Genomic DNA, 16,559 nt, shown 5'->3' on the forward strand with positions numbered 1-16,559 from the left:
GCGGACCACGCGCAGTGTAGGGTTCCGTAGAACTCCTTAACCTGTGTGTGAACCCTACTTAGCCATGATAGCTTTCCTTTAAAATTGATTATAAATATACTACCTACTGCTGTGAATTTTTTCACGTTCCTTTATACTACCATTTGGCTAATAGAGGGGGGGGGGGACACTTCACTCTAATAAAAATTAGCACTTTAAAACATCATATTTTACAAACGTATCTAGATATCGAAAAATTATGTTCCCACACCCACAGTATTTTTAAAAGACCTATTCAACAATACCCCACATTATAGGGTAAAGGAGGAAAAAAAATCTCCACTTTACATGTAGGGGAGCTACCCTAAAAAAAAAATATTTATCAAAATTTTATTTCACCACTTTGTCGGCGTGATTAATATTTATACCCATGCCAAATTACAGATTTCTAGCACTAATAATCTCTGAGATTAAGCGAGGACGGACAGACAGACGGACGGACATGGTGAAACTATAAGGGTTCCTTGTTTACTACGGAACCCTAAAAAGAACATGCTCTGCTCTGAATGAACGAGGGCTAATAGGTAAATTTTGTTCACCACTTGGTAACCCTGGAAGGATGTAAAAAACTTGCCAGCCTTATGCTAGCATTTTCCTCATCTTACCAGCCCGCTGCCAACGTGCTGCCAACTGCAGCTGTGTACAGTCTGTGAATGTCAAACATGTCAAATCAAAAATCAATGTCGAAAAGAAAAGTCTAAAAATTTGAATGTTTAGTTTACGTATTCTTAATAAAATAAAATTACCTATATACCTTTAGTTCCAGTCTCTATTATAAGAAAAATTAGGGAATTAATCAAATCTATATGCACATTAATATAGTATAAGCATTCACGTGAATTATTTAAAAAATGTATAAATATTTACTTATTAAATTTTTCTTAATTTTGCCGCATTATGTGGCTCCCGAAGAGAGTGCCGTTTATGAATATGGACCAGATAATTTTAAGCAACAAATCGAGGATATGGATGGGAATTTTATTATGTTTTACGCGCCATGGTTCGTATATTTCACCATAGTAGACTGCCTCATTGGTCTGGTTTGGCGCTTTTCACTGCTTATCTCTGTACAAAATAACCCTGATATCTACAAATTCATTAAATATAAAACTATAAACTGACTGACTGACTGACAAATCAATATCTAGCTTAAAACTGGGTCTTGAAATATGAGATTTTGCATGTAGGTTTTCTTTATAATGTAGACCTTCGAAAATTTGATCTAGCTCGTGCCCTATCGCGAGCAGTGGCCCTTTGAAAAAAGATCCCGGACGGGTTCGGGTGGCACACTCCAACTTATCCCATGAGTCTAGCCATTTATAATAGATATCACTTCCAACTCTCGCCAGAAGCACTGGCGAGTTGGAGGAGGCCTTTGCCGCGAGGCACTCAGAGTTAAGATACTTTTTGTGATGCAACTGTACAACTGTAATATAACTAAAAAATTTTGCGCTCTGAAATAAAGGCTAATTTTATTTTATTTAGATATCACTTACGAAAACACTATTTTAAAGATTATTACTAGTGTGGCTGGTGTTACAATCATGTCCAAATTCATTTCAGGTGTCGTCATTGTACAGAATTTTACCCCATTTGGTCAGAATTGGGGGAGCTTATCAACACAAAGGATTCAAAGTTTGCCATTGCCCAAGTAGATTGCACAAAGCATTTTAAACTGTGCCAGGACAATGATATCACAGGTAAACATCTATTTTTCCTCAACTGACTCAAAAATTCATCAAAATCGGTTAAACTGTTGGGCCGTGAAAACCTAGCAAACAGACAGACACACTTTCGCATTTATAATCCGTACCCTTATATAAATGCGAAAGTGTGTTTGTTGGTTTGTTGGTTTGCCCGTCAATCACGTCGCAACGGTGCAACGGATTGACGTGATTTTTTGCATGGGTATAGATAAAGACATGGAGAGTGACATAGGCTACTTTTTATCCCGGAAAATCAAAGAGTTCCCACGGGATTAAAAAAAAATCAAATTCCACGTGTACGAAGTCGGGGGCATCAGCTAGTATTAGTATAAGTATGGATGACGCTCATTGCTGCTGTCAGCTGCAAAAATTCGATTATCAAATTGCTTCAACACATGTTGGCAATAGCAAGTCCAGCATCAGTAGGTACCCTTATTAGAAATGCGAAAGTGTGTTCGTTTGTTGGTTTGTTGGTTTGTCCTTCAATGATTGCACGTGACGTGATTTTTTGCATGGGTATAGTTTAAGACCAGCAGAGTGACATAGGCTACTTTTTATCCCGGAAAATCAAAGAGTTCCTGTGGGATTTTGAAAAATGTAAAATCCATGCGGACGAAGACGCGGGCATCAGCTAGTACTTATATAAGTAGAGGTCAGTGCTTGCACCTTATTGCTAACAGCCAATTTGATAATTTGATTTTTATTTTCAGGCTACCCAACACTTCTATACTTCCACAAGAACTCCTTCTCACCTGTAGAGTATAAGCGTACAAGAGATTTGCCTTCTTTGACCCTTTTCTTGAGTGACGTGTTCACTTTAAAATCAGAGGTGAGATTAGTTGAGTATTATAGTTTAGTTTATAAAATGTTTAAAAAAAGTTAAGAACATAATATAGAACAACTTAGCTATGTACTTTGTTGGGCTAATTTAAAAAAAACATATAAAAAATTAATTAATTCATAATTTCAATTATGAGTTTGTTTGTTAGTTTGTCCTTTAATCACAGTTCAATGGAGCAATAGATCAACATGACTTATGGAGATTGACATTGGTTACTTTTTATCCTGTTTTCCCACAGGATTTCTAAAAATTTAAATCCACATGGACAATGAGAACTCTGTTTTGATTTTTTGGCATTAAAGTAGCCTATGTCATTCTACAGGTCTTTAACTGTGTCCATGAAAAAATCAGCTACGCGATTGCCGGAGATTTGATCCATTACTCCGTTGCGGCGTGATTGAAGGACAAACAAACACACTTTATGGGTAGTAATAATTTGTAGTGATTTTCTTATAGCAGGGTCCAGAAAAAGAAAAACAAACGGGTGTAAAAATATACAGCGGCATGGCGTATCTAAACGATCAGAACATAGAGAAGTTTGTATCAAAGGGACAACATTTTGTTATGTTCTACGCACCGTGGTGCAAGGCCTCACAGGTAGGTAATGTATTTATGGTATACAATGAACCAAAAGCTTAATTTGCTATAGTCCGCTGAAACAAGTCGAATCTGTATGGTGCAACATGCAGCATGCGACATGCACCGCCCGCCCTCCTACTGCTAAACATGCAGGAAAGAGCAGAGTTCTCCATAATGTTCTCAAAGGTGTGTGAAATGTACCAATACACACTGGGCCTGCGTGGCAGATTATGGTTTAACTAAACACTTCTCATTCCGAGAGGAGACCCGTTCTCAGTAGTGGATCATAATGATGATGAACCCAGTAGCGGATTTGCAGTCTTGGCCGTGCTAGCCATGTAGTAAATAGGTACCAGCCGCCCCTTTCTCAGCACCAATCATATAATAATAATAATATAATTTATTTATTAAAGAACAATATTTAGTTTACAACAAGTTTGGTGTATTCATAAACTTTAAATCATAAGTTTTTCCATACACCAGTGCCGTCGACAGTCGATAAATACCTACATGTAACACATTAATTTATTGGTATACATACTTAAAAGCTAAATAACAATTACTTATAAACTAACAACATTGAGCTAAATGTGGGTTATTTTAAACTAAATATACTTAATAGGTAAAAAACAATCATTAAACTTAGATGTAACTAGCTGCTCTGGCGAACTTCGTTCCGCCTAACAGTCGATTCAATTTTTTTAAATTTTTCTCCGTAAGAACCATCCTCGTACTTCAAGGAATATTATAAAAAAAATTAGCGAAATCGGTTCAGCTGTTCTCGAGATTTGTGATGAGCAACACATTTAGTGATTCATTTTTATATTACTATAGAGATGTAGGTAGGTAAGAAAAAGTTCATAAAAAGTAGGAAGTATAGATTACATATTGAATTTTCTTTGTTGCCAACTTTTATCACATAACTTTTATCATAATATCAGTGAATTTTTGTCACGATTGGCTGCTCCTGATATCTGGCCGCCCTAGGCCCGGGCCTACTTGGCTTTAGGGCAAATCCGCCAATTGAACCCAATGATTGAATTTCCAGAGACTAGCGCCGATATGGTCGGATTTGGGAGCGCAGTACGCTCATAACGAGTACATACAGATCGGCAAAGTGAACTGTCTGGACAGCGAGGTGACTTGCAAGAACTTCGATATCAAACAGTTTCCGTATTTACTGTGGATCGTCAACGGGAGAATAGTAAGTTAGTTTTTTTTCTCCCACTTGCTTGGAAATTGGTTCAGATTAGTTTAATAATTTGTTTAATGCAAGTCGGACTCGCACACGAAAGGTTCCGTACCATCGTACAAGAACACACTTTTTAATTCCACACCTAGCCTAACGTGCACTCGTGCAAGTTAATGACTGGACAGCGCCATCTATGATGTAGTTTAGTAAATTATTTGTTCGAGAAAACATTTTTTTTGTGATGTAACCACAAATTCACGGTTTTCGGATTTTTCCTTTATTTGTGCTATAAGACCTGCCTATAATCCGCGACAGACCGAGATGGCAATCGGGGTATGCAGCGGGGGGACACCCCGCACGTCACCCGCGCTCGCCCGCAACGAGTTAGCGCGGGGACTGTGTGGGTGTGCGGGCTGTTCCCTCCCCGATTGCCATCTCGACCTGTCACGTACTATACCTGCCAAATTTCATAATTCTAGTTCAACGGAAAGTACCTATCTATAGGTTTCTTGTCAGACACGACATACAAGCAGACAGACATACAACAAAGTGATCTTATAAGGGTAAATTTTTTCCTTTTGAGGTACAGAACCCTATTTTTAGGGTTCTGATGAAATTGTAGTAATTCTTCTTTTGAAGAATTATTACAATTTACTTACCCAAAATAATTTAGATTAAAAAATAACATAATTTTTTGTATTCCTAGATGGGTGTAACAGAAGTCGATACTTTGGAGGAGCTGAAACTGTATGTGGAGAAGATGCTGCTAGCGGAGAACCATGACCCAGAAAAGTTTATGAAGAAGAAGAAGGTCCTGCCTGTCGCTAGGATCTCTGAAGAGACGTTCGAAACGTTTATGGAGAAGGACTTGGTTTATGTCAACTATTTTGCTCCATGGTAAGCACTTTTTTATACATAACTAGCTTATGCACGCGACTTCGTCCGCGTGGACTACACAAATTTCAAACCCCTATTTCAATAATCCTTACTTAGCGGATGCCTACGTCATGATAGCTATCTGCATACCACACAGCCCGATCCGTCCAGTAGTTTGAGCTGTGCGTTGATAGATCAGTCAGTCAATTCTTTTATAAATTTAGATTATCCATACCTATATTATATATGCGAAAGTGTGTCTGTCTGTTTTCATGGCCCAAAAGTTCAACCGATTTTGATGAAATTTGGTACTATGTATTTTTTTGGTATTTGGTATTTGGTAAAATGGGCTGCAGATAGCTATTATGACGTAGGCATCCGCTAAGGAAGGATTTTTCAAAATTCAACCCCTACAGGGGTAAAATAGGGGTTTGAATTGTAGTCCACGCGGATTATAAATCAAGCAAGTGGTAGTGATATTTAATTGTGTAAAACGGTCATAACCCCCAAAGCCTGAATTACTAGGCTACCACACTTTTGTATTGTTGGCAGTGATTTCTAGTTTTCTTAGCTTAGGCTTAGTTTATGCCAAAATTCAGGCAATTATTAAAAAAATGTAATGCACTATGCAGGTGTGCACACTGCATGCAGCTGAGCCCTCTATGGCTGCAGCTCGGCGAGCGCTTCCAGAACGAGAGTCGCGTGCTCATCGCCGACGTGGATTGTGCGCGCTCCAAGACTATCTGCGAGATGGAGAAGGTACGTCCACACTGCAGGTGTGCACTCTGCACCAGCTGAGCCCTCTATGGCTGCAGCTCGGCGAGCGCTTCCAGAACGAGAGTCGCGTGCTCATCGCCGACGTGGATTGTGCGCGCTCCAAGACCATCTGCGAGATGGAGAAGGTACGTCCACACTGCAGGTGTGCACTCTGCACCAGCTGAGCCCTCTATGGCTGCAGCTCGGCGAGCGCTTCCAGAACGAGAGTCGCGTGCTCATCGCCGACGTGGATTGTGCGCGCTCCAAGACTATCTGCGAGATGGAGAAGGTACGTCCACACTGCAGGTGTGCACTCTGCACCAGCTGAGCCCTCTATGGTTGCAGCTCGGCGAGCGCTTCCAGAACGAGAGTCGCGTGCTCATCGCCGACGTGGATTGTGCGCGCTCCAAGACCATCTGCGAGATGGAGAAGGTACGTCCACACTGCAGGTGTGCACTCTGCACCAGCTGAGCCCTCTATGGCTGCAGCTCGGCGAGCGCTTCCAGAACGAGAGTCGCGTGCTCATCGCCGACGTGGATTGTGCGCGCTCCAAGACCATCTGCGAGATGGAGAAGGTACGTCCACACTGCAGGTGTGCACTCTGCACCAGCTGAGCCCTCTATGGCTGCAGCTCGGCGAGCGCTTCCAGAACGAGAGTCGCGTGCTCATCGCCGACGTGGATTGTGCGCGCTCCAAGACCATCTGCGAGATGGAGAAGGTACGTCCACACTGCAGGTGTGCACTCTGCACCAGCTGAGCCCTCTATGGCTGCAGCTCGGCGAGCGCTTCCAGAACGAGAGTCGCGTGCTCATCGCCGACGTGGATTGTGCGCGCTCCAAGACCATCTGCGAGATGGAGAAGGTACGTCCACACTGCAGGTGTGCACTCTGCACCAGCTGAGCCCTCTATGGCTGCAGCTCGGCGAGCGCTTCCAGAACGAGAGTCGCGTGCTCATCGCCGACGTGGATTGTGCGCGCTCCAAGACCATCTGCGAGATGGAGAAGGTACGTCCACACTGCAGGTGTGCACTCTGCACCAGCTGAGCCCTCTATGGCTGCAGCTCGGCGAGCGCTTCCAGAACGAGAGTCGCGTGCTCATCGCCGACGTGGATTGTGCGCGCTGCAAGACCATCTGCGAGATGGAGAAGGTACGTCCACACTGCAGGTGTGCACTCTGCACCAGCTGAGCCCTCTATGGCTGCAGCTCGGCGAGCGCTTCCAGAACGAGAGTCGCGTGCTCATCGCCGACGTGGATTGTGCGCGCTCCAAGACCATCTGCGAGATGGAGAAGGTACGTCCACACTGCAGGTGTGCACTCTGCACCAGCTGAGCCCTCTATGGCTGCAGCTCGGCGAGCGCTTCCAGAACGAGAGTCGCGTGCTCATCGCCGACGTGGATTGTGCGCGCTCCAAGACCATCTGCGAGATGGAGAAGGTACGTCCACACTGCAGGTGTGCACTCTGCACCAGCTGAGCCCTCTATGGCTGCAGCTCGGCGAGCGCTTCCAGAACGAGAGTCGCGTGCTCATCGCCGACGTGGATTGTGCGCGCTCCAAGACCATCTGCGAGATGGAGAAGGTACGTCCACACTGCAGGTGTGCACTCTGCACCAGCTGAGCCTTCTATGGCTGCAGCTCGGCGAGCGCTTCCAGAACGAGAGTCGCGTGCTCATCGCCGACGTGGATTGTGCGCGCTCCAAGACCATCTGCGAGATGGAGAAGGTACGTCCACACTGCAGGTGTGCACTCTGCACCAGCTGAGCCCTCTATGGCTGCAGCTCGGCGAGCGCTTCCAGAACGAGAGTCGCGTGCTCATCGCCGACGTGGATTGTGCGCGCTCCAAGACTATCTGCGAGATGGAGAAGGTACGTCCACACTGCAGGTGTGCACTCTGCACCAGCTGAGCCCTCTATGGCTGCAGCTCGGCGAGCGCTTCCAGAACGAGAGTCGCGTGCTCATCGCCGACGTGGATTGTGCGCGCTCCAAGACCATCTGCGAGATGGAGAAGGTACGTCCACACTGCAGGTGTGCAATCTGCACCAGCTGAGCCCTCTATGGCTGCAGCTCGGCGAGCGCTTCCAGAACGAGAGTCGCGTGCTCATCGCCGACGTGGATTGTGCGCGCTCCAAGACCATCTGCGAGATGGAGAAGGTACGTCCACACTGCAGGTGTGCACTCTGCACCAGCTGAGCCTGCTGTGGCTCACCAACAGTACTATAACTACAAAGTTACTTGTCGGCTCTTCTCACTAGAATTTTCTTGCCGAACCGGCCGGCGGTAGTCTTGACTCTTCACACTCATATTATAAATGCGAAAGTGTGTCTGTCTGTCTGTGTGCTGACCTTTCACGGCCCGTCCGTTTAACCGATTTTGACGAATTTTAATACAGCCAAAGCTTGCATTCTGGGAGAATAATAACATAGACTTTTATCCCGGAAAATCAAAGAGTTCCCACGGGCTTTTAAAAACCTAAATCCACGCGGACAAAGTCGCGGGCATCATCTAGTATTATCATAAGTAGCACAGGCTGTCCTGCATGAAATAAATTCATTTCATTTCCGTAAAACTCATAAAAAAAGTTGTGATTGCCTAGTGGTTAGGACGTCCGCCTTCTAATCGGAGGTCGGGGGTTCGATCCCGGGCATGCGTTTTAATTCATTAAATATCACTTGCTTTAACGGTGAAGGAAAACATCGTGAGGAAACCTGCATGCCTGAGAGTGCTCCATAATGTTCTCAAAGGTATGTGAAGTCTGCCAATCCGCACATGGCCAGCGTGGACTATGGCCAAAACCCTTCTCACTCTGAGAGGAGACCCGTGCTCTGTAGTGTTGATCATGATGTTGATGATTTTATTTCACGATCTTGTTTCCAGATCAACGGCCACCCAACGTTAATCCTTTACAAGAAAAAGACGATAGTGAACGTCGGAAGCGGCGGCAGGTCTCTGGAAAGTCTCGTAGCGATGGTGAATGAACACCTACACGAGCCGGCCGCAGAAGACGCCCCTGCGGAACCTATGCAGGCCAAAGACGAACTCTAAAACCCGTACGTAAAGTTTGCGACCCAAAAAGAGCTCTGTAGACTTACTACCACCACTTAAAGTACGTAATCCTAAGCCTACTAATATTATAAATGTGAAAGTGTGGATGTTTGTTACTCAATCACGCAAAAACTACGGATGGATTTGGATGAAATTTGGAATGGAGATAGATTATACCCTGGATTAACACATATTATGCTACTTTTTATCCCGGAAAATCAAAGAGTTCCCACAGGGTTTTTGAAAAACGTGAATCCACGCAGACGAAATCGCGGGCATCAGCTAGTGTTTGAATATTGTTTTGACATTTTCATACAAGTCTCGTATGCGAATGTCAAAATAATATTGAAACATTTACAGTACGTGACAGAGAGTAATGTACATCGACCTTTGCAAGAAAAAGACGATAGTGAACGTCGGAAGCGGCGGCAGGTCTCTGGAAAGTCTCGTAGCGATGGTGAATGAACACCTACACGAGCCGGCCGCAGAAGACGCCGCTGCGGAACCAATGCAGGCCAAAAACGAACTCTAAAACCCGTACGTAAAGTTTGCGACCCCAAAAAAGAGCTCTGTAGACTTACTGCCACCGTTTTACAAGGCCCAAGACACGGGTCTGCCCGCGAAATTTAAATTTAATTTGTTTTTTCACAATTTGTAAACTAATGCGACAAAATTTCGCCCCTAGAAATACCATCTTCACAGGTTTATATAAAAATCTTCACTTGAAAGTGTCCAGTTTAAGAAATTAGTCAAAATAATGACTAATTTGTGAGTAGCTCACGTCAAACTCATTATTTTGACTAATTTCTTAAACTTCTTAAATAGGGGCTCAATTTGAATGCCATGAGCCTACTTTGTCGTATTAGTTTACAAATTGCGAAAAACCAAATTAAATTTGATTTTCGCGGGCAGACCCGTGTCTTCCAACTTAAAGTACGTAATGTTTCAATATTGTTTTGACATTTTCATACAAGTCTCGTATGCAAATATCAAAATAATATTGAAACATTCACAGTGCGCGGTAGAGAGTAATGTACATCGACATTTAGAAGGAGATTTGTAGAGCATTGTCTCAGTCGTTGAGACCGACAAAACGTCATATAGGTATGAGTGACAGAGACAACGCTCTACAAAGCCGAAATGTAATAACATTAAAAGGCCGATGTACATTATTTTCGGCCGCTTACTGTACGTAATGTTTCTATATTGTTTTGACAATTTCATACAAGTCTCGTAAGCAAATGTTAAAACAATATTGAAACATTTACTAGGTTAGGTTAGGTTAGGTACCTACTTTTAGCGGCGGTGGTGGTAGGGCCCCTGTAGGGTTCGTATAAAGCTCGGGCCGCATTAGAGTCGCTTCGCGTCAGTGTATTCTCTCGTAGGCAACTACAGACCGTTCCCTATAACTTGCAAATGCAAATCACACAATAATGAACCCTAAGTTCTAAGGAAATCCGTCGGAGAACCAAGTGACTGACATAGCTTAACGAATTAGCCAGCTGAAGTGGCAGTGGGCAGGCCACGTCTGCCGCAGAACCGATGGCCGCTGGGGCAGACGTGTTCTGGAGTGGAGACTGCGTGTCGGCAAGCGCGGTGTGGGACGATCTCCAACCCGCTGGACTGACGACCTTAAGAAGCTAGTGTTGGCCAACAGGCTAATTGAAAAAATAATTGAAAAGTTCAGTCTAGTGCTGACGTCGCTAAAATGGCGGCCACGCGCATTCGCAATTTGCGGGACTTAACCCCGTAAACGGTCAAACATGTTTGTAAAATTTTGCGTTTTGTTTGATCAAGGTCATCAAAAACAAGAGTTATCGTCTGGGAATCGGGCAGTGCATTGAAAACGAACGACCTTGTGTACAACCCATTGTTATTTATTGTAGGTAGATCAATAAATGAATGTACATATAATTGTGTTGGTTTTCATTTATTTACACAACTGCCATGAGTTGCAAAATTGCAATGTTGTATAGAAATAATAGTTCCCGTTGTGTTCGTAAATTTGCGAATACTGTGGTACCTATAATGTTATTTTGGAGGATATTTTGCTTCTTCTTCTTCTTCTCCATTCTGGGCTGGTCTCCGCAGTTAAACGTTTCCATCTGTTGTGTGTGCATTGCCCCTCCCCGCTGAAGTCTTCACTCCAGCCATCCATATTAATATTTTGCTTTTTAATGCTTTATATTAGAATAGAATAGTCACCATCATCATCACGATCAACCCATCGCCGGCTCACTACAGAGCACGTGTCTCCTCTCAGAGTGAGAAAGGTTTTAGCCATAGTCTACCACGCTGGCCTTGTGCGGTTTGGTAGACTACACACACCTTTGAGAACATTACGGAGAACTCTCAGGAGTCAGGCATGGAATCCTTATTAGTATTGCAACACAACTCCCATCGGCGGTGTTCCCACTATATTACAACATGGGGTTATTCAAGGGGCGGACCAACAAATTTCTAAAATGCATCGGCGGTTCCTCTGGTGCTGCAAATGTTCATGGGCGTCGGTAATCACTTAACATCAGGTGACCCGCCTGCTCGTTTGCTCGCTATCTCTATTAAAAAAGAAACAATCGTTGTCTGTTTCAGCAGGTTATAGCAAATTAAGCCTTTGGTTTCCTTGTACATCATGGATTATTGTATTTTTTGCTTCTTTCTATACAGTTCTATTATACTTCTAAAGTTTCAAGGTTTTCTCATAATGATGTCATATAATTTAAATAGAGAGTAAACACCTTTTTAAGTTCATTGTTTCATATTTATTTTATAATGAAATAAAATTCTGTTGAATAGTTGAAATTTTATTTATATCAAATGTAAATAGAATAACAAATTTTAGTAACAGAGGGAATATCATTGTTATAATGTATTAGCATTTAAACTGAGTTAATAAAAAATATGAAGACAAATTCATGACAAAGAAATACAGCTTTTGTGTGATAGGTATTTATGGCGGAAAGGCGTTGTTAACATTCTATCCACATAAGTGGAGTCAAAAAAATCGTAGAATCACAACTACATGTCGATAAGTGTGTATCCGCCCTAACTCCCGAAATCCAGGAAATCCATTTATTTGTAAGGTTGAGATCTATAGAGCGCACTCTGACTTAGCTTAGGACTTAAAACAGAGTTAAAACGAGACAGAGCTATATCTCTCACATAGATCTGTCTCGTTTTAACTCAATCTTAAGTCTGAGCAAAGTCAAAGTGCGCTCTATAGATCTCAGCTAGTCCTCTTTTATTTATAGAAGTTGTAGTGCATCTCATGGGAGTTCGCGGGCCAATTTAAATGAAATGAATTTAACTAGTTTTTGTGGGATTCATTCCTTCTGCCACACGACTACCCAAATCGGGGTGAACAGTTGTAAGGAGTTCTATTACTTGTTTTTGGACCGGTGGACTGGCAGGGGTCAGCATAGCATTGATAGTCTGAATTGTGCGATCTCGTTCCTCATCCGACAAGTCATCGTAGTAATATGCGGCTTGATCGAAAGTGTACGGTTCTTGTTCTTTGATTTTGATTAAACCTGTCTTTTGCGTCGGTCGGTAGCCGACAGATCCATCGGACGAATCGGAATTGTCGCTGGGAACATGGAATGGGCAGTTAACAGGAATCTGTTTAGCATCTGGCCCCAAGCGCTGCAGTTGCGCATCTCTGTAGGCAAAGCGACGCGCTTCGTACATCCTGTCTGGCGCTCCGTGTATACCGTTTACCAGGTTCGACGGACAAAAGGCCAACTGTTCTATTTCAGCAAAGTAATTTTTAGGATTTCTATTCAAGCACATTTTACCAACGGGGTGTTCGGGAAACTCAGTTTCACTAAGCTTCCTCGTTATATCGAATACGCCGTATCCAAATCTATTCACGTCTTCTTCGGTTACGATCTGTACGGTAACATCCCAACACGGGTAATTACCTTTTTCAATTGATTCGAACAGATCTCTCGAATAATAATCGGGATCCACAAGCTTAATTTTCTCAGCCTCTGCTGCTCCTAAGCCTTTACCGCCCTCGCGTGGTGTCAGATGCCATCTCATGAAACTTTGCACCCCTTGTTCGTTTTCAACCTGCAGCGTGTGGAGGTTGTGGCCGCACATGTGTCGGTAACTGGCGGGCAAACCGCGGTCACCGAACACTATGAGGAACATACTTATCGATTCGGGATGTGCGATTATTATATCCCACAATCCCATCGGATTGAAGAGGTACAGCGCTGGATCTTTTCTCAGCGAATATACGAATTTGGCAAACATAGATGGATCTTTAGTGAAGAAAATAGGCAAATTAAGGCCAGGCAAATCAAAAATACCTTCTTCTGTGTAAAACTTGACCGCGAAACCTCGAGCCCCTCGCTCCAAGTCAGAGCTTCCTACTTCACCGGTTGCTGGTGAAAATCTCACTGCGACTTGCGTCTTCTTTCCTACTTCGCTTAGAAAGCTAGCTTTACAAATATGAGAGATATCATGGGTCACTTCGAAGTATCCGAACGCTCCAGCGCCCTTTGTATGGACGGGGCGACCGACAGTTCTCTCTCGAACATGTGAAGTCAAGCTGTCCATGTAGAAAGTGTTACGTAGCAACGGCTCGTTGAGGGAGTTGTTCGCTTCGCAGTAGGTCACCGGCGCGCCGCTGCTGACACTCATCACACCCAGGGGACTCTGAAACAAAACAACAATATCTGAAGAACTTCACAGGACATACCTATACAGTACGCTTAGTATAAGATTTTACGTCTCAGCAACGTTGCTAGTATTCGAGAATCGAAACACAATAACGTCAAAGTAAAATGGACCTAAAGAGCCTTGAATTGAAGTCAAAAATTCAATGCCACTGATTTTAATTTCGCAACGTTTCCGCTTGAAGCGCTGGCTGTAGATGTGTAGATAAACTTGAGCTTTAAAACAAGTCAGTTAATATTCAGCTTATTATAACACGGAAGTGTTTTGACACTCGAATACTATCAACGTTGGTGAGACATTAAAATTGTTAAAGAAGGTTTTGTATTAATTTATGTGTCACTGGCTGTCTATTTTATTCTAATTCCTTTTAAAATTTGGAATGTCACTCTAACATGTCTTATAATAAAAATATGTTTTCTCAAAGTATATTATTTATTTAATTGAATTTTATCGATCCTAAAACGGACTCTAATAAAAATCTCGGACTAAGCGTACAGTACGCGGCAGAAAGTGATGTACATCGGCCTTTACAATGACATTTTGGCTCTGTAAAGCGTTGTCTCTGTCACTCATATCTATATGACGTTTTGTTGGTCTCAATGACAGAGACAACGCTCTACAAATCTCTCCTGCTAAATATCGATGTACATTACTTTCGGCCGCGAACTGTACCTACGGACGCATTGTATGAAGCCATTTAGCTTCTTTGTTTTGCATCTTACTCCAAATTAAGAAGAGGCATATTGCAGCCAAGCTCTCTCTGTTCTTTATATTAAAAGACTAGTGACCCGCCCCGGCTTCACACGGGTAGCTTATTACAATTTTCGTAGGGATCTCTAATTTTTAAAAATAAAATATAGCCCATCACTCAGGAAAAATGTAGCTTTCTACTGGTGAAAGTTTTCAAAATCGGTTCAATAGTTCCAGAGAATACCCCCTACAAACAAACTTGCCCTTTCATATGGTACCCCACTTGATATAGTTATCTTACTTCGAAAATTGAAAACACTAATTATTAGTTCATGACCACAATTTTTTTTTGTGTGATGTGACCACAAATTCACGGTAATAGGGGTTGCGTTTTTCCTTTTGAGGTACGGAACCCTAAAAAAACGGACCGAATTGAGAACCTTTTGGGAAAACGGTTAAAAAGCTTACGTTCTTCCTGATCTGGGACAGCAGGGCGTTGTCCACGGCTGGATGGTATTGCTCCTCCATGGCCGCCGCCGACGCTGCTAGCATTATCAAAAACGCTAACATTTTCCGTAGGTATCTAGTTGATATCTGCTTGCTGAATAATGTAGGTGCTGGACCGATCAATTTGATTCAACATTCAGCAATGAAGTTTTTTTTTTGCGATCTTATATTATATAGGTATAGACATTGGTACCTACTGATTCTGAGCACAACCTAATTTTAGAGTATTCGCATACCTACTCTTCTTACTAATGTAATATGAAAAGGACAGACGCAGTTTGAAAGTTTTAAATTTATTTTTTAGATGGTAAAACCCGTGATATTAGCGCACATCGCGAGCCTACTGTTTAAATTTGTAGCGTGCACTAAAATTTAGTCTTTAAATGTAAAGTTCATGTTCTGTCCCTTTTTAGCATTGTTAAAAAGAAAAGGATGCAGATACTCTAAATTTAGTTTAGAGAAAGACAACGGAATCGGTGCCAATATAGACATTTTTTTTTATTTGCATGTGATAAATAACATTTTTAAATAATTGATTATATATAGACAGCTGTTATCCGCGGTATTGTCTGCCTTCCTATTATTTATAGGTAGGATTTTTTTTACGTTCAGGCGGGTCACCTGATGTTAAGTGATTACCACTGCTGCCCGCCGCCGTATACATTTGCAGCACCAGAAGAACCTCGTTTTAATTCGAACCACTAGGATATGGAACGCCCTTCCAGCATCAGTTTTCCCCTCAAATTTTCCTTCAAGTCAAGAGTGAATAGGCATCTTTTAGGCAAGCGCGCTCCATCTTAGTTGCATTATCACTTGCAAGTCTAATTGTAACCAAGCTCTAGTCTATAAATTAAAAAAAACTACTTATAGATAGGAATTTGTTGATCCAACCCTTGAATAAACACCATATTGAAATCTAGTGGGAACAGCGCTGAAGGGAGTTGGTTCCACAATTTGAGGAGTTGAAAATATATTGAGGAGTTCGGTTCTCTTATCTCCGAAGATATAGGTACATCAGATCTTTACCAAATTGAAATGGGACAACCTCTGAAGTATGTCTTACAAAACAAAAAAAGAATCATCAAAATCGGTTCATAATTGACGGAGTAATCGCGTAACAAATATACAAAAAAAACATACAGTCGATTTGAGAACCTCCTCCTTTTTTGGAGTCGGTTAATAATTAGTATTGGGTAGGACCATAGGATAATCGTCTTCTCATTTATATACTGACTTACTTAAAACCTAAGTAGTATAGTATTAAGTTACATCAAAAAATTGAGAAAGGAATTGAATATTCCTATTTAAGCATTACGAATGTGAGGTGTTAAATGTGGGAATTCTGATCATAACTCTTTCTCTACTGTTTACCAAAAACCAACAGACAAGATTTGATGATTCTGAAAACAAGTACAGTACGCGACAGGTCCAGATGGCAACCGGGGTATGAGCCTATGAGGCGAGAGAATGCCCCGCATACCTGCACGTCACGCGCTATCCCGCACTGGGTTAGCGCGGGGGCTGTGCGGGTCGTGCCCACCCCGATTGCTATCTCGAACTATCGCGTACTATAGTACGCGATAGTTCGAGATAGCAACCTACCTATAGGTACCTATAGGTAGCTATTTAAACCATATTAATTAATAATCAT

The 16,559-nt window shown here is 42.5% G+C and overlaps 2 protein-coding genes across 3 annotated transcripts; one reads left to right on the top strand and one right to left on the bottom strand.

Moving 5' to 3' along the window:
* Positions 1 to 724: 724 nt before the first annotated feature.
* On the top strand, positions 725 to 10,942 carry LOC117985850 (thioredoxin domain-containing protein 5 homolog). 2 transcript variants are annotated; one of them, XM_034972640.2, is made up of 8 exons: positions 725 to 1,039; positions 1,603 to 1,739; positions 2,456 to 2,574; positions 3,046 to 3,183; positions 4,214 to 4,369; positions 5,064 to 5,254; positions 5,866 to 5,992; positions 8,861 to 10,942. In XM_034972640.2, the coding sequence occupies exons 1-8, from the start codon at positions 891 to 893 to the stop codon at positions 9,026 to 9,028; spliced, it is 1,185 nt and encodes a 394-aa protein (XP_034828531.1). In that variant the 5' UTR covers positions 725 to 890; the 3' UTR covers positions 9,029 to 10,942. The 2 variants fall into 2 exon arrangements, with proteins under 2 accessions (XP_034828531.1, XP_069357664.1); XM_069501563.1 differs by lacking the exon at positions 8,861 to 10,942 and having other exon boundaries at positions 3,043 to 3,183; positions 5,866 to 6,046.
* Positions 10,943 to 12,169: 1,227 nt separating this feature from the next.
* Positions 12,170 to 14,953, bottom strand: LOC117986150 (catalase-like). Its single transcript, XM_034972988.2, has 2 exons — positions 14,870 to 14,953; positions 12,170 to 13,690 (listed from the first exon to the last, which is right to left on the bottom strand). The coding sequence occupies exons 1-2, from the start codon at positions 14,951 to 14,953 to the stop codon at positions 12,332 to 12,334; spliced, it is 1,443 nt and encodes a 480-aa protein (XP_034828879.2). The 3' UTR covers positions 12,170 to 12,331.
* Between the last annotated feature and the right edge of the window lie 1,606 nt (positions 14,954 to 16,559).

The sequence above is a fragment of the Maniola hyperantus genome, chromosome 10 (assembly GCF_902806685.2).
Source record: "Maniola hyperantus chromosome 10, iAphHyp1.2, whole genome shotgun sequence".
Lineage (NCBI taxonomy): Eukaryota > Metazoa > Arthropoda > Insecta > Lepidoptera > Nymphalidae > Maniola > Maniola hyperantus.

Bases quoted from the DNA above. Each gene is read 5' to 3' on its own strand.
- LOC117985850 (XM_034972640.2), top strand. From the start codon at position 891: ATGTATAAATATTTACTTATTAAATTTTTCTTAATTTTGCCGCATTAT. The intron at 2,575-3,045 runs GTGAGATTAGTT...TTCTTATAGCAG, and splicing joins TGTTCACTTTAAAATCAGAG to GGTCCAGAAAAAGAAAAACA. The intron at 5,255-5,865 runs GTAAGCACTTTT...TGCACTATGCAG, and splicing joins GTCAACTATTTTGCTCCATG to GTGTGCACACTGCATGCAGC.
- LOC117986150 (XM_034972988.2), bottom strand. From the start codon at position 14,953: ATGCTAGCAGCGTCGGCGGCGGCCATGGAGGAGCAATACCATCCAGCC. The intron at 13,691-14,869 runs GTAAGCTTTTTA...GTTTTGTTTCAG, and splicing joins TGTCCCAGATCAGGAAGAAC to AGTCCCCTGGGTGTGATGAG.